Raw genomic sequence first — 22,703 nt, 5'->3', positions numbered from 1 at the left:
CTTTGACGCATTCTTCGCCTTATTTTCTATGCGCATGCGCGCTGCGGCGAGAGGCTGGCTGATTACGCACCTGCGCAGTTGGTGTTATTGTGACTATCGAGCCGCGGCCCCGGATGTTGTGGCTGCCGGGGGGAGATGGCGGAGGCTGAGGGGGTGGCCGAGACCCCAGGCCCAGTTTCAGGGTCGGCTTTCAGGGGTCGCCGAGCTATGTCAGACTCCTGGGAGCGCGACCAACAAGTTGAGGCGGCGCAGCGGGCCCTGGTGGAGGTCCTGGGGCCTTACGAGCCTCTGCTGAGCCGGGTGCAGGCAGCCCTGGTGTGGGAGCGGCCAGCCAGGAGCGCCCTGTGGTGCCTGGGGCTGAACGCGGCTTTCTGGTGAGAGAATTGGACCCTCAGAAATCCTCCAAGGCGCGAATTAGGTTTCTCTAGGGTTGTACCTCTCGCCTGCCCTATTTTCTTCGCTGCAATGGCTCCTTCCTGTACCTGCCTAATTTTGCCTCACCTCCTTCCACTCCATCTCGCCTCCAGGCTTTGGTACCCTAGTTCTTCCCAGGACCTTCTAGCTGTCTTCTCTGCTTTATATGCGCCTGCACTCGCCCCACACTTCTGGCAGGAGATTTGGTAACATCTTGAACTGCTCGCAGTGAGCGAGGGCGCTTCTTGTTAGCCAGGGAACGCTGTTTCTCTTTAACCTCTCTTCTCTTGCCTGCTCAAGTGTGGCTTGAAGATTCTCTCCAGAGATTTTAGTAGCTCTTATGAGAGTAGAGGCTTAAGGTGTTAGCCATAGGTGTGATAAGAAAACAAGCTTGAGCGGTTAGCATGAATTAGCCTGTTACGTATTCTCTCACCAGTGAAGAAGGTTGAAGTCTAAGCGTCAGTGTGAGTCTCCAGAAAATTATAAGTTTTTAAGTAACAGTTATGAAATAGTGATTGTGAGATTTCAACCATTTTAAAAGCACTTTGATTGCAACTCCTCCCTGTTCAAAAGAATTAGAAAGGCATCCTTAGCCACGGTTTATAAGCAAGGAAATTGACGTTGTCTAATAGTGTGAGTCTTCCTGAGCTTGACAAGTGACTCTATAAATATACTTTTAAGTGTCTGTATGTGTCATGCTCTGGGAAGATGGAATTGCTGCCCCTTTCCTAAATTGTCATAACCTAAAGTGGATTAGGGCTTCATAGAATCTACCAAGCACACTTTGGGTTTATTATTAATTAGTGAAATATTATTGATGAAATTCCAAGGGAACTGACATTTAGGGGGACTTCTACAGGGCTGAATGAAATAAAACTATCTTGTATGCCTCAAAACAACAACTTATGTTTAAAAAATTTTTTTTTGCTAGAAATATACTTCTTTTTAAAATTATTGGCTTTGAAATCAAAACATCCTCATCTGAAAAAGTTTTCAGTGAGCTGAAACAGAATAAATGGTTCCATTTTCTTTGGAAGCCTCAGTGTCCAACTACTAAGTCATTTCCTTCCAGTTTGAAGAGGACCTATGTTGAAGATTGTCACAACAGTCTCTGGTATTTCTTGATTCCAGAGTCTTTAGTAAAGAAGGCAAAATTTTCCTACCACATACATGACCCATTTTTGGTAATGCTTTTCTTTGACACCTAGGTACCAACTTTCTTCCCATTGCTCACTGTGAGAACCCTTAACCATAGCACCTCATTCAAGAGCATTTATCTAGTCAAACTTCGTTTCCCACAATAGGTTTAGTTCACCCTAGGAAGAAAGTTGGTCCTCATTAAACCAGTTCATAGAATATGGGGGTGAGGTCTGCATATGAGGAGCTCCTTTAACCCAGACACATCTTTAAATGCCACAGTGAGCTTTAATTTGCTGGGCCCTAACAGTATTTACTTAAGTTTATTAATATGCTATGTTTAGAATCTCAGTGAGAGCTCCTGTTTTGTACTCTGGGTCTCTTAAAGCTTTGTTGTATTTGGTCTTTATCTCTGGCATTTCCTGGTAGCTTGCCTGCTGTGTATCCAGAACTGTTACTCTTGTTATATTCCCATCACACTCTAGGAAGGTGGGGGAAAGATATAGCAAAATGGAGGTGTGACTTGAGACTGAAAGAACAGTTGGGTATGCCATTTATAGTGAGTATGCATACATGTGAAGGATACACAGATAGTGTTGAGGTCCTAGAGACTACTATAGCTGTCATAGAATTGTTTAGGGAAATGAGCTTCCTTGGAAAGTATAGTTTGGAGTTTAAACTGAATGTTAGACTTTGCATACTAAAAAATAGTTTCATATTGAGTAAGAATGCTGACATTTCAGCTAGGAATGTGGAAAAGTGACTGTTTAGTTCTCAGACATTTTAAATGTTTAGGAAAAGGAGGATCATTAACTTAGATCAGAAATACTTTGTTTTGTTCTGAATGATGGCACATCATTAACATTTTCTGCATTTTGAGGTCATTAAAATTCAGGTAGATAGCTTTTAACTTTCAGTGTTCTGTATTCTCAGTTATGATTTTTCTGTACCTGTGACTATGCCTTTTTTTAATTAATTTTTTATTTGTTTTAATTAGTTATACATGACAGTAGAATGCACTTATATACTTTGATATATCATACATAGATAGGATATAATTCCTGAGTGTGTGTGTGTGTGTATATATATATATATATATATATATATATTAGAATCATATTGGTCATACAGTCACATATATACATAAAGTCATAATGTCTCTTTCATTCTACTGTCTTTCTTATCCCCACAATCCCTGTCTTCCCCATGACTATGCCTTTTTACATCCTAAAAATAGATTAATTATTATTTTTTTTTTTAGAGAGAGAGAATTTTAATATTTATTTTTTAGTTTTCGGCGGACACGACATGTTTATTTGTATGTGGTGTTGAGGATCGAACCCAGGCCACACGCATGCCAGGCGAGCGTGCTACAGCTTGAGCCACATCCCCAGCCCAATAGATTATTAAATAAAGTAAAACAGATTGATGTAGGTTCCTTGTTACCATAGTATTCTGAGGCTTTCAGTGTTTTGTTTTTGTTTTTTTTTTAGATTTCAGAACTAATATAGTGGCTGTATCAGAGATCAGAGATGTTCAATCCTAAATTACTTCTGGACACTGATCTGTTATCTATACAATAATAAAAGAAATGCCAAGCCTTTCCCTCTAATAGGTTGTATTTTCGTTAGCCTCAGCCCCATCTATTTCAAATGAGTGATATCAAATCAAATGAGTGATTTGAAGGAAGAATATGAGTATTTCCTGTCAGCATCAAAAAAGAACAGGTTTAGGGGGCTGGGGATATAGCTCAGTTGGTAGAGTGCCTGCCTCACATGCACAAGGCCCTGGGTTCAATCCCCAGCACCACCACCAAAAAAAAAAAGAATAGGTTTAATAACTTTTTTGTTTGCTTTTTAGGAGGTAAATGGGATGGTGGGTAAATAAGTACTGAAAATGTATAGCAACTTCAAATCCCTCCTCTGACTTCCACAAAGAGCACACGGTTCAAGGAGGTCTGGATAACTGTAGACCTCCTTTCCAATTTTTAACATTCTATGAGTCTAGGTACTCTCTGAATTAGGGAAATTGATTAAGCTTAATCCACAAACTGTTTTCCTATTGGGATTTGCTTTTGGTCTTTTGTCTGAGACAACCATATTATACTTGGGGATCATTATGGAATCTCTTGTTTAAACAAATGAAAATAGATAAGTAGGGCTGGGATATATATATATATATATATATATATATATATATATATATATGAAGTAAAAGTTAATGTTTGGTTTGCCTTCTTCCCAAAACAATAAAAATATTTATGAGAAATGATTAAGAGTATAAAATAATTCTGATTTAAAAGGTTAGAATTTGAGTTAAAAAATAATAGGATCAGGAAATGGAAGGGAGGGCCCATTTCAGTAGAGACATTTGTTATGTAGGGGGAAAAAATCTATTATCTAAACCAAATGTGGTGGTTGAGGCAAGAGGATTGAAATTTGAAGCTAGTTTAGGTAATTTGCCGTCTCCCAAAATAAATTTAAAAATTTTAAATGACCTGAGAAATGATGAAGAGTATAAAGCAATTATGATTTAAAAGGTTAAATAACCATGTGTGAGGCTCTTGAGTTCTAGTCCTAGTACCATGAAAATAAATAAAATTTTCATGGGGCATGATGGCACACACTAGTAATCCTATCTATTTTCAGTTACTTGGGAAACTGAGGCAGGAGCATCGAAGTTCCAGGCCAGCTTCTACAACTTACCAGGACCCTGTCTCAAAATAAAAAGTAGAAAAGGCTGAGGATGTAGCTCAGTGGAAGAGCACTTTCCTAGCATATGTAAGGCCCCAGGTTCTATCCTCAGTACTGCAGATAAAACAAAACAAAACACAAAAGCTATTGAACTTTATATGAACTCAGTGCTTCTGGTGGTAGTCTTTGGGGGGGATTCTTTCTGCTTTTAGTAGCCAAGAGTCTCAAGAATGTTTTTGTTAACATTTCCTCTCTCCATTCAGTTTTTACATGTCCAAATTGTAAGGTTGGGTGCTTTCTCTCCATTAATATATGGGTAGGTTATTGGCAGCTAGTTAGTTTCCTTTCTGTTTTTATGCAAGAAACAACTACCATTAGGTGACATAGATTAGATCATTTTTTTTCCTTTTAATTTTTCAGTGGCTGGCTCATTAACCAGACAGTCACAAGTGCTGTACACAAATGAGCTTACCGTCTCTATAGGATGGGATGCTTTGTTCTGAAGTGCCATTGAGACAAGCTTGCTTTATTTATTTATTTATTTATTTATTTATTTTGAGAGAGAGAATTTCAATATTTATTTTCTAGTTATCAGTGGATACAACATCTTTGTTGGTATGTGGTGCTGGGGATCGAACCCGGGCCGCACACATGCAAGGTGGGCGCGCTACCGCTTGAGCCACATCCCCAGCCCCAAGACAAGCTTACTTTATATTTATAATAACAAAGAAACCTAGGAATAGTATCTTCTTTGGTTAAAAATAGTTGAGGGGCTGGGGTTGTGGCTCAGTGGTCTAGAGTGCTTTGCGTAGTATGTGTGAAGCACTGGCTTGGATTCTTGGCACCGTAAATAAATAAGTAAATAAATGTCTATTGACAACTAAAAAATGTTTTAAAAAGTAGTTGAGTAGTCATTATTTATTATTATAACAAAATTCTAACTTAACCTAATAATAAGGATCCACAGTTAATTGTTTATTTTTATAATTTTTAAGCTCTTTCTGGAGACCAGATTGCTATTCTAAGGGGCATTTTATTTAGACTGACAATTTAATTGGATTTTACCTCTGACAAAATGAAGGGACACAAAAGAAAAACTGTGAATAAAATTTCACTTTCTTTTTTTTTTTTTTTTTTTTTTTTTTTTTTTTTTTTTACAAACCAGACTTAACATTTATTTTTAGTTGCTCTGTTGCATCTTTAAATCAACTTTTTTTTTTTTTTTATTGGTCGTTCATAACATTACATAGTTCTTAATACATCATATTACACGGTTTGATTCAAGTGGATTATGAACTCCCGCTTTTACCCCGTAAAATTTCACTTTCATAGACATTAGAAAATTCAAATACAGTGACATTGAATTACTAATTTCTGCTTATTAAATTTTAAAAGAAGATAATATTTAATTCTGGGAAATATGTAGAAAAACAGACATATGACTAAAGGCAACATAAATTGGAAAGCTTTTCTCTAAAGTAGTTTGGCAAGATATTTAAAATGTTCATATCTTTTCCAAAGGTGAGGGAAGTAGGAAATTATTGCTGATGGGCATGGATTTCTTTTGGGGCGAGGAAAATGCTCTAAAATTAGATAATGGTGATAGTTGCTCAGCTTTGTGAAGATACTAAAAACCACGGAATCAGACAATTTGCAAGATTGAATTTTATGATATACAAACCATATCTCAAAATAAGTTATTTTCAAAAATTGTTAATGCTAATGGGTATCGTGGCCCAGGCCTAAAATCCCAGTGATTTAGGAGGTTCAGGATGTTTCAAGTTTGAGGCCAGCCTGCGTGATTTAGTGAAACTGTCTCAAAATTAAAAATAATAATAATTTTAAAAGGGATTGTGCATGTAGCTCAGTGGTAAAACTCCTCTAAACCCAGTCACCTATTAGAGGAGGGGGAAGTTAATGCCTTTTGACCTAGTAGTCCACTTAAAATAGTTAATCATAGGTAAGGGCAGAGATTTATGTTTAGTGTTTGTAGTGTTTAGTTTTTATTTATTACATCAAAATTGGGAATTAGAGAAAGGAGTTTTTTGTTTGTTTGTTTGTTTATATATATATATATATTTTGAGATAGGGTCTTGCTAGTTGCCTAGGTAGGCCTCAAACTTGCAATCCTCCTGCCTCAGCTTCCCAGTTGCTGGGATTACAAGTATTTAGACAACATGTCTGGCTAATTAGAGAAAGTTTTAAAGGACTAATGGTGTATATGTATAATGTAATCATTTTAAAAGTTTTTGATATTTTTCTGGTGATATGGAAAAACCACATCTATGTACTTCATTTATTTTTGGTAGTGCTGGGTCTATGTACCATTAAGTGAAAAAGAAGGTTGTTAAACCAGATATGTCATGTACTTTCGTAGTATTTCAGTATTTTTTAAAAATATATTTTTTAGTTGTTGATGTACCTTTATTTTTTATTTTTTTATATATGGTGCTGAGGATCATGCTTCTCACATGCTAGGCAAGTGCTCTCCCAGTGAGCCACAACACCAGCCCCTTCGCAGTATTTTTATATGTGAATATAAAATACCAATTCTTTCCGTAAGTAATTTGTCCTGATTTCAACTTTTTTTATTCAATGGACTACACCCTAAACCTTAAAGCATTGGGAGCAATGGCAAATGTGCAGGTGCAAATCTCTCTAAATCAAAAAAGAATGGTTTCACATTGGTGTGTAACCATTGCCATGTGCTAAAAATCTTCCACATTAGTGGAAAAATAGATTAAAATCAAGATTTCTCTTGGTTTCTAAAATAGATTTACATCTTTATTTCTAAAATAGATTTACATATTTTTTGAGAATAATCTTTATGTTTTATGGAATGTGTGGATGACAGATCATTTTGTAAACTTTTTTTTTGGCATGACTGGGAATTGAACCCAGAGCTTCCCACATGCTAGGCAGGCATTCTACCACTGAGCTACATTTCCAGTCTTTTTTATTTTATTTTGAGATAGTGTTTTGCTAAACTGCCCAAGCAGGCCTTGAACTTGTGATCCTCTTTTGTCAGTCTCCCTAGTAGCTGGGATTATAGGCTTGTGTCACTTCATCCAGCTTTAAAACTTTTATTATTAATAATTTAAAACATATGTTTAAGTAGACAGAATAATATATACCACAGTGTATTCAGCTTTAAGTTTTTCAATTCATTGCCAATTTTGTATTTTTATATTCTAATTCTTTTCTACCTCTTTCTTTTTATTTTATTTTTTTATGTTTATTTACTTTTTATTTTATTTATTTCCTAGGGATTGATCCCAGGGTGCATTACCACTGAGCTACATCTCTAGCTCTTTTATTTTTTATTTTGAGATAGGATCTCACTAAGTTGCTTAAGCTTTCACTAAGATAACTGAGGCCGGTCCCAAACATGTGATCCTCCTGTCTCAGCCTCTTGAATTGCTGGGTTTACTGTCATCTACCACCACACCTGGCTCCTCCTCATTGTTTTGAGGCAAATCATGAATGTAATGTAATTAATCTTTAGATATTTCAGTATGTCTGAAAAATAGACTTAAAAAGTACCATTCAAGTAAAATTCAGTCAGTGTTCAAATGACCAATTTTCTCATAAATGATACTTTGGCTTTAAAAAAAAAACAAAAACACAACTTTCTGGGTTAAGAGTCACATGATGTCAACATATTGTGACTAGTCTGTTTTGCTGAAGAAGTCCTTTGGTCCTATAAAGTATCCTAGAGACTAGATTTTACTGACTGCATCCCTGTGGCTTAACATGGCCCCTGTGTTCTATATTTCCTATAAAAAGGTAGTTGAATCTAATCTAGAGGCTTCATCAGATTCATGTTCACTTTTTAGGGGGGGTGATGCTGGAAGGAAATTTTTTTTTTTTTTTGGTAAGACTATTTCATAGATAGGGATTTACTAATTTCATTTTTATTTTCTTTAATTACATTTTCTAAACTTTTCTCAATAAACATACTGTCTTTAGAAATAACACAAAACATGCCAGGTACAGTGGCAAACGCCTGTAAATCCCAGTGGCTTGGATGGCTGGGGCAGGAGGATTGTGTGTTCAAAGCCAGCCTCGGCAAAAGCGAGGTGCTAAGCAATTCAGTGAGACCCTATCTCTAAATAAAGTACTTAATAGGGTGGGGGATATGGTTCCATGGTAGATTGCCCCTGAGTTAAATTCCCTGTTACCCACCCCCCCAAAAAAGAAATAACAAAAAATAAATACCAGTAAGAAAAAATAGATTGTGAGCCTACAATGAGTGGAAGGAGTAACGGGGTATGACAGTCCCTAATTGAGTAATTCACATGTGAATGCCCAGCATTGGCTATATTTACATTGTTAAGTTGGAAAATATATTTACATTGTTTTTGCTAAGTTGGAAGGTTCTCCTGCTGATTAAAGTTGGACAATATTTTGCATGTTGCCTTATCAAATTTCTGCACTGTTATATATGCTTGTGAATGATTGGCCTACAGAAATCAACATTGCAGGTCTAAACTAATGCAGAGGAACCCTCCCTTCTTTTTCCACTTGAATCACTCTTTCTTCCCCCAACACTGAGGATTGACTCCAGGGCCTCACATATGCTAGGCAAGTATTCCTACCACTGAGCTAGGTCCCTAGTCCTTTTTCCTTCCTTCTTTTCATCCCTCACACTTTACCTATTTCAGTCTCCTAAGTACCATATCTTCAGTTATGTCTTGCCCTTGTACATAGTTGCAGAATTGGATGTTTTGAATTTTTACTTTTAACCTCCTAGTTTGCTTCTATAAAATTACAAGCATAATATGACCTCATTTTAACCCAATCCTGAGATATAATCAATCTGAGATTAATATTTTCTGCATCTAGGAATTTTGCATTTAGGGCTGGAAGGAAAGAAAGAACAAACACTTATCCACAGGCCCCTGAGAGAATATTAATATTAATTATCTAGTTATCTTGGAAGGATCAATTCTAGTTCTTTTTTTTTTTTTTTTGGTAACAGGGATTGATCTCAGGGGCACTTGACCACTGAGCCACAGGGTCTCACTGAGTTGCTTAGCACCTTGCTTTCTTCAGAGGCTGGCTTTGAACTTGGGATCCTCCTGTTTCAGTCTCCTGAGCCGCTGGGATTACAGGCATTCGACACCGCGCCGGGCCAATTCTATTTTGAGTGTGTGTGTGTGTGTGTGTGTGTGTGGTGGTGCTGGGGATTGAACCCAGGGTCTGTTCTGTGAGGCAAGCACTCTACCAAGTGAGCTATATCCCCAGCCCCTAATGCTAGTTCTTTAAGATAATCTTTTTATTAAATTTTGGTCTGTTTAAAAGAAGCTATTTTCCTAAGGAATATTATTTTTTTTAACTTTTTTTAGTTATACATGGACACAATATCTTTATTTTCTTTATTCTATGTGGTGCTGGGAATTGAACCCAATGCCTCATGTGAGGAAGGCAAGTGCTCTGCCACTGAGCCAAGACCACAGACCAGGAATATTATTTTATACCACACAGAAAAACTCTTCTTCCTCTGAAGTTCCTACAGTAGTTTGTTCAAGAAAAGGATATATCTAGGGGCTGGAGTTGTGGCTCAAGCGGTAGTGCGCTCGCCTGGCATGCTTGCGGCCCAGGTTCGATCCTTAGCACCACATACAAACAAAGATGTTGTGTCCGCCGAAAACTAAAAAATAAATAAATAAATATTTTTTTTAAAAAAAGAAAAGGATATATCTAGGCCTAAAATTGACATTATGGACCAGGATTAATCTTTTTTTTAAATATTTTTAATATTTATTGTTTAGTTTTCGGCAGACACAATATCTTTGTTTGTATGTGGTGCTGAGGATCGAACCTGGGGCGCATGCATGCCAGGAGAGCGCGCTACCGCTTGAGCCACATCCCCAGCCCCAGGATTAATCTTGTTCAGGAAAATACTCAATACACATAGCCTATATGACCCAGAAAATGCACTCTTTATGAGATTGGCTGTCACCTGTAGGATAAAACCCCAGTACACTTTGTCATAAAAGGCCCTTCATGATCTGACTCCTGCCTTTCTCCTCATTCTGATCCCTACCCTCTGTTCTTTGTTCAGTCATACTGTTGGTAATTCCTTAAATACATTTTGCTAATTCAATCTTCTCCCATTCTGAATATCCTTTCTTTCCCATATCATTTTGCCCTGTTTTCTTACCAATCATCTTTTACCCAGCTTGGAAGCCAGGATGCAGTGGTGCACACCTATGATCCCAGCAACTTAGGGGCTGATGTAGAAGGATTAAAAGTTCAAAGTCAGGCGTAGCAACTTAGTGAGACCATAAGCAACTTAGCAAGACCCTATCTCAAAATAAGAAGGGTTGATAATGTGGCTAAGTAGTTAAGTGCCCCTGGGTTCAATCCCCAGTCGTACCCCCTCACACCTCCACCCCCTGCAAAAAAAATCCCAGCTTAGATATTGGTTCTTATTACCTTGTCATGTTATATTGTAAATACATGCAAATGTACTTGAGAGTAAGGTTCAAGTTTTACTTTTCTGTAAATGGACTGCTTACCACAAGGCCTTGGCAAATAGCACTCAATAAATGTTTGTTTAGTTGAATTGAAACATAGTTTATGTGACTAGTAAGTGGGGGCTATAACAGGCTACTAAAATAATGTAGATTGCTGGACATAGTGGCTTATGAGTATAATCTCAGCAACTCAGGAGGCTAAAGCCAATCTCAGCAGTTTAGCAAGACCCTTAGCAAAAGGACTAGGGATGCAGTACGGTGGTAAAGTACCCTTGGGTTCCGTCCCCAACACCAAAGAATATAGTGTAGGTCTTAGAGACACAGTATTTTTATTGCTGTTATCTTTGGAAAACTACCCTCTTTGGAAAAGTTTAGCATCTTTTCCTTATTCCAATTTCTATTTGTTAGTAATCATACTCAAGGAAGGGAAGATTGCAGACAGTCTGGATTGCCTTCCTGAAGAACTCCTTCAAGCAATCTGGAGAGAACAGTGGGTGCTAGAGTAAGAAATTCTAGAGCCTTTATCTTTGACCTTGTTAAATTTGCTTATTTGTTAGGATAATGCACTAGCTTTGGAGAGAAGAGTAATGCCTTTGGCAGTTCTAGAGGCTTATTTTTGCTAAGATGCTTTCATTCTATAATCTCATAGGTAATTATGGTACCATTTAAGTGGTGGGGTAGAAAAAATTGAAATAGGGTTGTCAATGGTGGCTAAATTCCTGATTCTCCTTTATTTCTTTTCTTCCCTCATTTTTGTATAACTTTAAATCCTTTTTTTTTTTTTTTTAAACCGAGAATTGAACCCAGGGATGCTTAACCATTGAACTAAGTTCCTAACCCTTTTTTATTTTTATTTTGAGACAGGATCTCCTAAGTTGCTTAGGGTCTTGCCAAGTTGCTGAGGCTGGCCTCGAACTTGCCATCCTCCTGCTTCAGCCTCCTGAATTGCTGGGATTACAGGTGTGTGCCACCATGCCTGGCTTAAATGCTGTTTTTGTTTTTTTAAGTATTTATTTTTTAGTTGTAGGTAGACCCAATACCTTTATTTTATTTTATTTTATGTGGTGCTTAGGATCAAACCCAGTGTGTCACGCATGCTGGGTGAGCACCCTACCACTGAGCCCCAGCCCCAGCCCAAATGCTGTTTTTAAAGATTATTCAACTAATATGCTTTTATATTTATTGAAAAAGAAAACCACAAGTGTGTATAGAGAAAGAATTTAAAGTTCTTCTGCCAATCCTTGAATATTCACTCAATCCCAGCAACTCAGGATGCTAAACCAGGAGGATTGCAAGTTCAAGGCCAGCCTCTGCAACTTAAAAAAAATACAAAGAATTAGGGATGTAATTTGCTGAAGTGCCCCTGGGTTCAAACGTCAGTACCAAAAAAGAAAAACCAAAAACCAACAATAAAAAAGAGGTTATTTGGGCTGGGGATATAGCTTAGTTGGTAGAGTGCTTGCCTCGCATGCACAAGACCCTGGGTTTGATCCTCAGCACCACCACCAAAAAAAAAAAAAAAAAAAGTTATTTGATTTACTCCTCTGCCTTTAGAGAAGCAAATTATATCTGTTCATAGGTAAGATAGCTGAGGTCTAGAATATTTTCCCAAGGTGTATAACTAGTTAGTGTCAGAACAGCAACAACAATAAAAACACTAGAACTCAAGGTCGTTTACTACAAATCCTGTAGTGCATGTGTTTTATTTTCTGAAATTAATTTGTTTGTTAATGATCTTCCTCCTGTTTTTCCATCTCTGTAGGTTCTTTGCACTGACATCCCTACGTCTTGTATTTTTACTTGCATTTGGCTTGATGATCATTGTCTGTATTGATCAATGGAAGAACAAAATCTGGCCTGAGATAAAAGGTGAGTTTGGTAACATCTAGAAAAACTTCAACTAGAAATGGCCTTTTCTGTGATTTTTGCCTCTAGTTTTGGGTTTTTTTGAGGGGCATGTGGAGCTGAGGACCAACTTTTGAAGTCTGAATTATTGCTTTAGGAGACACTTGAAAGGCATGTTCCTCATCTATGGTTTCTTAAACTTGGGTTCTGCCTTTGCTATTGTTATTAAGTTCAGGAAATACATATCTACCACCTGATATATTATTGTCTAAACGATTGGCCTGAGGAATAAGTAGTCTAAAGATTTTAAAAAATAAATCTCTTTATTGAATATACATCTTTACTGAGGCAGCATCAATTTATCCCTCAAGATTTCTTTTAAATTGCTTATTTGCAAGGCAATAAGATAGGAATTATGACTTATAGAAAGTACCTTACGATGGTTTGTTTTTTCAATAATTATACATAAATGTTATAATTATAGAATAATATCAAAGATGTCACAATACAGACTGATTGATATATTCATGTGTTTTTGCCCTAGCCAAGCCTTGAATGAAGAAAAACATTGGGCCAGCTGGAGAGAAAAGTGTGTTTCTAGACAGTCCAATAGCTTGGTTAATTTAGGAAACCACAAGCTAGCCAGGCAAGGTGGTACATGCCTATAATCCCAGCAATTTGGGACGCTGAGGTGTGAGGTACTAGAATGGCAAATTAGAGGCCATCCTCTGCAATTTAGTGAGACCCTGTCTCAAAATAAAAAAAGGGCTAGGGATATGTCTTAGTGGTAAAGCACCCCAGGTTCAATCCCCAGTACCAGGAAGCAGGGGGTGCAGGGGAGAATACAAAAACAAAATCATAAGCTGCAAAGTATGTCCTAAGAACAGAGAATTGAGCATTTGGCCCAGAATGAATAATGCATTAAAGGGAGTGCTAGGAGGTAAGATTCAAAGTACACTGGAATTAGATTAGGATTTTTATTTTGGGGGTCATACTGGGGATTGAACCCATTGAAATATATCCAGCCCTTTTTATTTTACTTTGAGACAGGGTCTCACTAAGTTGTCCAGGTTGACCTTGAACTTGAAATCTTCCTGCCTCAGCCACCATTGTTTCTGGGAATATAGATGTGTGCCACCACCACACTTGGCTCGGCTCCTCAGCCTTTTTTTTTTTTTTGCAGGGCAGGGGTGGTACTGGGGATTGAACCCAGGGGTGCTTTATTACTGAGCTACATCCCTAGTCCCTTTTTTTTTTTGAGAGAGAGAGAATTTTTAAATTTTTATTTTTCAGTTTTCAGTGATACAACATCTTTATTTTATTTTTATGTGGTGCTGAGAATCGAACCCAGCGCCCTGTGCATGCCAGGCGAGCGCATTACCTCTTGAGCCACATCCTCAACCCAAGTCCTTTTTATTTTTTATTTTGAGATATAGGGTCTTTTAAGTTGTTTAGTTTCTTAATAACTTGTTGAGGCAGGCCTCAAACTTGTGTTCCTTTTGCCTCAGCCTCCCAAGTTGATAGAATTATAAGCTTATATCACTGTACCCAACTCACAGCCCTTTTAAAAATTATTTTATTTTGAGACAGTTTTTTATAAATTGCCTAGGCTGCTCTTGAATGTAATTGTCCTGCCTCAGCCTCTTGAGTAGGTAGGAGTCCAGGTTTGCACCACCATACCCAGTTAAGGATTAGATTTTATAAGCCCTTAAAGTTAGGCTTTAGAAGTTTAGATTTAATCCTATATGTAGTGAGTGTCATTGAAGATTTTTGAGTTACAACTATATACTGAGGTGATAGTAAAGATTAATTTGATAGCATTTTAAAAGAGAGAAAAAGAAAGGAGAAGACCTATTAGGAGATTATAGCAGTGTCTTTGTGGGAAGTTGTCAAAATGACGTCCATGAAAACAAATCGTAGATGGCTTAGAGAGTTGTAAAGAAGGAAGATACATCAAGACTAATAAGTAGTTGGATATGGGTTAAAAGAGTAAGTGATAAACTGGGCGTGGTGATGCATGTCTGTAATCCCAGTGGTTTGGGAGGTTGAGGCAGGATTGCAAATTCAAGGCCAGACTCAGCAATTTAGCGAGGTTCTAAACAACTGGGTGAGACCCTGTCTCAAAAAATATAAAAAGGGCTGGAGATATGACTCAGTGATCCTGGGTTCAATCCCTAATACCAAAAAGAAAATAGTGAGAAAAGCCAATTTTAGTGCCAGACATGGTGGCATACTCCTGTAATCCCAGAGAGGCTTAGGCAGGAGGATAGCAAGTTCAAGCATCTTATAGCAAGATGCAAGGATAGCAAGATAGCATCTTCTGCAACTTAGTGAGACCCTGTCTCAAAATTTAGAAAAAGGCCTGGTCATGTAGCTCAGAGGTAGAACCCTCCTGGCTTCAATCCATAGTATCACCACCACCACAACAAATCCAACTTTGGCATTTTAAAAGTAGAAGAGTAGGAGAATGACACATTTGCAGATATTGCCAAAGGCATGCAGGGAAGTCTGTTTAGGTGGAGGTGTGAATGACGAAAATTGATAGTTTTGGGGTTTTTGTGTTTTTTTTTTTTTCCCCTTCCCCTTAGCAAAGTTTATTGAAAAGAAAAAAGGGGAGGAAAATATCCTCAAGGGAGAGAGTGGATCTTCTCAGAGAGGAGAGTGACTTGATATAGGTTTTGGACATGTTAATGTTGAAGTGTTGGCAAGACATTCGAACTAAGTTATACAACTTTTAAATACATTCCCATCCTGTTTTATAGAGACTTTAAGCAATCGTGTAGTTTGTCTGCTGGTTTCATAACTAGTGAATGTCAAAAGACTTACATCATTTGGGGTAAATAATGGGTGTCTCTTTGAAGAGAATAGGTAGATTTCTAGGGTTGGAATAGTTATAACATGCTTCTATAGCCTGGCACACATTGATGTGTAAGAGCAATCCAGACACACTCGAGATGGGATGGACCGTTTTTCTTGTGTAGGTAATTATAAAGGGTCTCTAGTGGTCCATTTGGACCATACTTCCTTTATCCCCACAAAATGAGACAGGCATAAGCCTTATTTCCTTGTTTGAACAGGCATAGCAGTTATCCCTTGTCCCACACTTGTCCTACAGCTCCCTAACTCTGGCAATATAACATAGTGTCTCCTTTTTATTGGCTATTACTGTTTTCTTTTCCCTGGACCTATTAAAACTTGAGCTGTCAGACCAACAGCCTAACATTTTCATGTTTAGTTTTCCCTACCAACTAATGCTGGTGTTTGTTTTAATATTGTAGTGCCAAGACCCGACGCATTAGACAATGAGAGGTATGGAACACTAATTAAATCCCTTTTTGTTGCTCTGATTTATTCTCTTGTAATATTCTGGTTACATGTTGTTAACCTCATGTTCTGGACACACAGTGTAACTGAGAAACCTAGTCTTTTCCAAATAATCATTTTAACAAATCCTAAAGTTTAGATAGCAATATGTTGAGATGGCCAATGTTTGCTGATCTTCATAAGAGAAGTTTCTGAAAAAGCAGCATTACAGAGCCCCATAACCTAACATGCCAGGGAATTAGCTGTGATATGCAGCCCCAGTGTGAAAAATTAAAGGCAACTAACATCATTTGTCTCCTGGCTTTTATACCAGGTCATTTCGTGTTTTCTGTGACCTCTGGCTATTTAAAGTTCCTGATCAGAAAACACATTGGTTCCTGGCATCAACAAGCCAATGCCAAAGATTCCTCTTGTGTCTTACAGCTCCTGCTTCATTTCTCAGTTCATCCACCCCATATGTTTTGTCCAAGGAATTTTCTCTGCTGTGGTTTATTTTGGTTTTGCTTTATTTATTTTGAGGGGCACATCCACCATTGCCCTCCCTCTAGCAGCAGTGGTGTCAGTCAGACTGTGCTTTACTTGTATCTCTGAATTGCAATCATAGTGAATTGCAATTATCTGAGTGTGGGGAAAAAATGTTTCTAAGCACAAAGGGCCTTGGAGCTGGTGGCAGGTTTATACACGTGGATTGGGCCGCTTGCTCATAGGGTGGAGTTGTCAGAACAAGTTTGCCCTCCTAGTCCCTAAATTCAAGTTTCAACCTGATGAGCCAAGAAGAAAGTCATGCTTCACCTCCAATGCACCTGGGACTAGCCACTACCCATCCCCTGTTTAAACCGGAAGCACTGATTGCCTGCACAGCAAGATGGGGGGACCTTTAACACCCTCCTTTCACAGCTCCCCCTTCTCTCTCCCATAGCTGGGGCTTTGTGCACCCTCGGTTGCTCAGCGTGCCCGAGCTCTGCCACCATGTAGCTGAAGTCTGGGTTAGTGGGACCATTTTCATAAGGAATCTTTTGCTTTTCAAAAAGCAAAACCCAGGCAAGGTAAGATTCTCCCCTTTTTCACTTTCATCTGTAGCTTCTCAGTTCAATTTATGCTAAATTGAATCAGTTCCTTTACTGTATATCTTCTTTCAATAAAGAAAAGACTGCTGTAGTTGTAGAAACAGAGGGAAGTTGTAGGATGGTACTTCTGACTGACATTAGGACTAAGGAAAGAGATTGATGACTTGGTTGGTGTGCTTGTCACCTAGAGTAGGCCATTTTCTTTTTTCTTCTTTTTTTGTGGTGCTGGGGATCAAACCCCAGGCCTCATGCATGCTAGGCAAGCACTTTACCACTGAGCTGCACTCCTAATCCCCATAGAGTAAGCTATTTTCTTGCCCTAAGACAGGAAAGAAAGCTTGCTTCTGTGCATTCTGTGTCATACTAAACATGTGGTAGGTTGTTGGGTTTTATTTATTTATTTATTTATTTATTGTCTTCTGTTTTGTTATTTTGACTTAAAAATCCCACCCACCAGCACTTGCTTTCAGAGAGAATTTTTGGCTAAGTCCTATTCAAACCAGTTTCCCGGCATGAAAGGTATTGCTATATGGGGTTAGCCAAGTAAAAGGAGTTTGAATAGAAGGAAATATCCTTCTTTTCCTCCTGAACAGAATTATCTTTGGATGCAAGAGTAGCTACATCTTTTATTCTGACATGTCTATGTTTGGCTCTAGAACATAAAGAATATTCAGTCACATTTCCTCTATAATTCCCCATCCACGCCGAATTTTGTTTCTTAACTTTCCCAGTTCTGCTTGCTGAGCTGTGGGATACTGACGTTTATGGCTGTCTTGGGTCGATACATCCCTGGGCTTTTGCTATCCTACTTGATGCGTAAGTATGGTATATACCTCTCCTTTAAGCAGTACCTTGCTCATAGCTTTTGCAACCCACAGTTTACCCTGGATTGAGGGAGAGAAGTTTTATATCTTGGTTCTCTAGAAAGTGACCTTCCTGTATTTATATTACCTGTTTAATGTCATGAAAACGTCTTTTCACCTGTAGCAGGGTCTCCACATATAAAGTCATTTCATTTCTTTGTGGTGCTGGGAATCAAACCCAGGGCCTCATACATTGCTGGGCAGGTGCTCTATCACTGAACTATAGCCTCAGCTCATATCCATTTCTTACTAAGTCAGTTTTAGAAATTGATAAGGGTGTATGGATATGGTGGCATACTCCTATAATCTGAGTTACTCAGGAGGCTGAGGCAGGAGGATTGCAAGTTCAAGGCCAGCCTGGCAACTTAGCAAGACCTTGTCTCAAAATAAAAAGAGCAAGGCTCTACCACTGTAGCTCAATTGTAGAGTGCCCTTGGGTTCAACCCCCAGTATTGGGGGGAAAAAATAGTGAGGTTCCACTAACATATGTGAATATATGATGCATCCTACTATAAAGGATTGTCTGTCCCTGTAAAGGAGGGAGTTTATAAAACATGATTCTTAGAGTTCCTCTATTAGGATCTGTTTACCCTGGACCACTCTTTTCCTCCTTAGAGTACATTTTATTTATATCAATTTAGTTGTTTCCTCTTGGCATGTATTCTGCTTAGAACTGAAAGAACTGAGTAGTTCCAGCTGTGGCTATTATACATCAGAACTTCACCTGATTGATTATGTAGTTTCTGAGGCATTGTTACCATTTGGCCTTGTTTATGGTTCAGTGACACCCTCTGCAAGTGACCATACTACCAGGTTCTGTCCTTGGGCTGTCAGCAGTATACTGTGCTGTGCATAGCTCTGTACTAGACCTTGTGGGTGGCTACAGAAATCCCTGCCTCAAACTTCCCACGGGAGACTCGAGAAGATGACCAGCAGAATTAAGCACATTTATTCCATACTAAATGTTCAAGCCCTAAGGACATAACAGACACAAAGAACAAGAGTTAGGATTTCTTCTAGTAGCCCTTTCTTCATTTTGCTACTGTTCCCGCTCCTACTCTCAGTTGTCACTGTCATGATGTGGCCCCTTGCTGTGTACCATCGACTGTGGGATCGAGCCTATGTGCGGCTGAAGCCAGCTCTGCAGCGGCTGGATTTCAGTGTCCGTGGCTACATGATGTCCAAGCAGAGAGATAGACAATGTAAGTGTCATGGGGAGGTTTCTTTCCACTTGGGAAGTGTGGGAAAGAGAACAAAAAGCCCATAGGTCTGACATATGGGTTAGGTGGGAGAAGTGGGAGAAGCTGGAAATGGCTTGTGGGGGTGGAGAGTGGTAAATAAAATCAATATTCTATTCCAGGGAAATCTGTGCAGGTTTGCCAGCTTTCCTCATTTGGAGTCCCAGACTTGCCCTTTAATCTGAGAAAAATTCTCACCAGTTGAATGAAAGAAATTTGAAGATGTCCCTAATATTATCTGCCATTTATGAAGCATTTCCCATGGCTATTCATGGCTCTTCATTCATTTTATTTAACCATTTACAACCTTGAGAAGTGGGTGGTTTTATTCTCTTCCATTTGAGGAAATTGAAGCTCACAGTTAGTAAATGTCAGTACAGGTCTTTCCAAATCAACCTGGCCTCTCATCACTACCAAAAGCTGCCTTTCAAATGAGATTAAAAACTGCCACCTTACAGGCTGGAGGTGTACCAGCTTGAGATCCATCCAAAACATTCGTGATAGAGGAGCAAACTTTTCATTCTCTTAGGTCTTGTCAGGTTGAGTGTTTCATTAAGCCTTGGCCTTCATGGAGCCCTACATGTGGTCATCAAGACCCAGCTTATCCTGGGCCAGCCAGTTGAATACTATCAGTCCTCAAAAGCCTAATTTAACCAAAGTTGGTATCTCCATTTGCCCTCTATTATAGTGTCTACTTGCTACCTTAACATTAAGTCTGCCCTAGCTGATCCTGAGGTGTTTACCAGCCTTGTAGTAACTGACTAGAACAGAAACATGGGGGTTGATAGAAGGAAGATGTTGGAAGAGAGATTTCTCTCCTGTGTTATCTACTCATCTTGCCACTTAGGCTCAGCAGCCTCACCTTCATTTACTGTTATATAGGCATAAGGGTCATATTCAGAGGATCTCTTTTATGTTCTGATTTTATGCCTTTTAAGTCCAAAGAGGGTTTTTTCCCCTCAAGTGAAGGCATCAAGGCTCTGTTCTTTCCACATAGTGCGTCGCAGAGCTCTATACCCAGAACGTACCATGGACAACCATAGTGACAGTGAAGAGGAGCTTGCTGCCTTCTGTCCTCAGGTAACTTGAATGTGGGAGTACTCCACTGGCCAGTTTTTTTTTTAGGTTCCCTTTTATACATCTGGCAGCTTACATTTAGGCGGTAACCAGATTTCAAGACCCCAGAATCCCCTTGCTCCTGAGAGCAGTGACAAGGAGCGAAATAAGTGTTACATTGGGACTTTGTATCCAGATTTCAACTTGAGCCTGGTGACCAGCACACTCCCTCCCACATCTCCTTTTGCCCTACCATCATGGAGAATTTCTGGAGCTGGTATGATCATTTTTTAAACACCTAGCCCACCTTTAGGTTCTGGCAGAATGTCTCTTCCCGGTCACCTGTGAAAAGTAATCTCATAGTCAGTTACATTTGTGTGTGTTGCGGGTGTGGGGTGTCAGTTCTTAAGAATAAGTAGCTAATTGATTCCCAAGACTGCTTTTCTTTCTATGTTTAAGAGATGGACAATTAAGAGCATTTTCTTTGGGTGTGAATAACCTAAAAGGAGTCAAGATTTTGAATAAAGTCCCCATCTCTCCCTGGTTACACTGATGGCCTTTGGGGGTAGCCTCAAAATTAGTAGAGCTATAACTAGGAACTGCTTCTGATTCTAATGGCATCATCTCTTCAGATTTGTTGGTCTTTTCTTTTTCTAAGCTGGATGATTCTGCTGTTGCCAGGGAATTGGCTATCACTGACTCAGAACACTCAGATGCTGAGGTCTCCTGTACAGACAATGGCACATTCAATCTTTCCAGGGGCCAAACACCTCTAACAGAAGGTTCTGAAGGTGAGGAGAACCTCTGACCTGGGTTGATAGTGGCTCTGACTATTGCTTCTCAGCTTCCCTGGACAGAGGGGATACAGGCGCGCGCACACACACACACACACACACACACACACCCGTGCGCGCTTGTCTCCTATGCTGTGGCAGAGCAGCCTAAGGGGTGTGGGTACATCCAGGATGGCACTGCTACTCTCATTGAAGCCCTCAGTCCCTTAGTAGACTTAGCCTCAACCTCATGGGCACAGGAGAGGAACAGGGGGCGGGAATTCTCTGGCTAGTAGCGATCATAACTATCTATGAGTAGAGAAGAGCTAACTAGTCCCATGGGTTTTGCATCATCATGAGATACCTAGGGTGAGAAAAATATGGTTATGTGGCTTGACATTTTGTGAGTCTGGAGCACTGGAGGACCAGGTAGTTGCCGTGTCTAATATACCCTGTATTCTCTCAGACCTAGATGGTCATAGTGATCCAGAGGAATCCTTTGCCCGAGACCTTCCAGACTTCCCTTCCATTAATGTGGATCCTGCTGGCCTGGATGATGAGGATGATACCAGCATTGGGATGCCCAGCTTGATGTACCGTTCTGCACCAGGAGCTGAGGATCCCCAGGTTCTCCCTTCCAGCCGGGATGAGGCTGCACTGCCAGAGCTCCTGCTTGGTGCCCTGCCTGTAGGATCCAACCTCACCAGCAACCTTGCCAGCCTGGTCTCCCAGGGTATGATCCAGCTGGCCATATCAGGAGCCTCCCAATCAGGCCCTTCTGGCCCACCTCCCCGGAGAGCAACAAGAGGCTTCCTCAGAGCCCCTAGTTCAGACCTGGACACTGATGCTGAGGGAGATGACTTTGAACTTCTGGACCAGTCAGAGCTGAATCAGCTGGACCCTGCCAGTTCCAGGAGCCAATGAGGAGACAGACTCCTTTTAGGGGGTCATTGTGGTTTAGGTTTTTTGTTTTTTTTTCCCTCCACTTAGGGTGATGGGGCAGGGGAAGAACCCAGGTCCCATCTCCTGAATGATATTTGTTTGCTGGGTGGCCTGACTGATGCTCAGAGGCCTGTTTAGAGAGGATACTCCTTCCCCTACTGCCAGCTGGACATCCATTTCTGTGCTTAGGCATTGAACTAAGAGTGTGCTCTCCCAAAGGAGGCTTCTCTCCATCAGGATGGTACTTTGGGGAACAAAGTCAGGGATGTTGATTCCTTTTTGAGAAGTGCTGCTGTTTGCTTTTAGGTCTGGGTGCTCAGGGGCCCTCAATGATAGAAGAGTCCCTTTCTTTCCTTCCCTTGCCTCCCTAAAACCCCCCAAAATCAGGCAGCAGCTGGAAGAGTTGTCATCTTCTGTTAGACCATGCTTTGATGTGTTTTTTCAAAGCACACTTGTCCTTTGGTTCTGCAAAGCAGACCTGTTCCCTCTTCCTTTAGCTTGTCCTCATTTCTTGAGGGCTGACTCCCAGTGTTCCAAAATAAGGCTTGTGAAATTTAAGAAATGTGAACATGATGTAGGGATGGGAGTCTTCTACATTACCTTGGGCCAATAGGGGTCAGCTGGCTGGGAGGGTTTGTGAGCGCTTCTGTCTTGAGGTCTCACTGAATCTTCCAAAGCTGTGTGGTTGTCTTTGGTGCTGCTAACCCCTGGCTCTATTTGACCAACAGTCTGAGCAGTGAGCAAAGCAATACCATACTCAATTATATATTCTCTTCCTTCCTCTGCTCCTCCTCTGGAGAAGCAATAATTCCATGGGGGATGGCAAAGTAGCACTTTACAAATGGCTCTGTGGCATTCATCCTAGGAGC

General features: G+C 39.7%; 1 protein-coding gene across 2 annotated transcripts; it reads left to right on the top strand.

Annotated features, from left to right (window-relative positions):
• The first annotated feature begins 62 nt into the window (after window positions 1–62).
• On the top strand, window positions 63–22,360 carry Retreg3 (reticulophagy regulator family member 3). Of its 2 annotated transcripts, XM_026386782.2 has the most exons (9): window positions 63–374; window positions 12,489–12,595; window positions 15,850–15,880; window positions 16,815–16,941; window positions 17,694–17,778; window positions 18,890–19,027; window positions 20,061–20,143; window positions 20,778–20,910; window positions 21,359–22,360. In XM_026386782.2, exons 1-9 carry the CDS (start codon window positions 136–138, stop codon window positions 21,814–21,816), a joined length of 1,401 nt encoding a protein of 466 aa, XP_026242567.1. In that variant the 5' UTR covers window positions 63–135; the 3' UTR covers window positions 21,817–22,360. The 2 variants fall into 2 exon arrangements, with proteins under 2 accessions (XP_026242567.1, XP_077656628.1); XM_077800502.1 differs by lacking the exons at window positions 63–374; window positions 15,850–15,880 and having other exon boundaries at window positions 12,507–12,595.
• Window positions 22,361–22,703: the final 343 nt, after the last annotated feature.

This window comes from Urocitellus parryii, chromosome 7, assembly GCF_045843805.1.
Source record: "Urocitellus parryii isolate mUroPar1 chromosome 7, mUroPar1.hap1, whole genome shotgun sequence".
In the NCBI taxonomy this organism is placed as follows: domain Eukaryota; kingdom Metazoa; phylum Chordata; class Mammalia; order Rodentia; family Sciuridae; genus Urocitellus; species Urocitellus parryii.
This window is presented reverse-complemented; position numbering and strand designations above follow the sequence as displayed.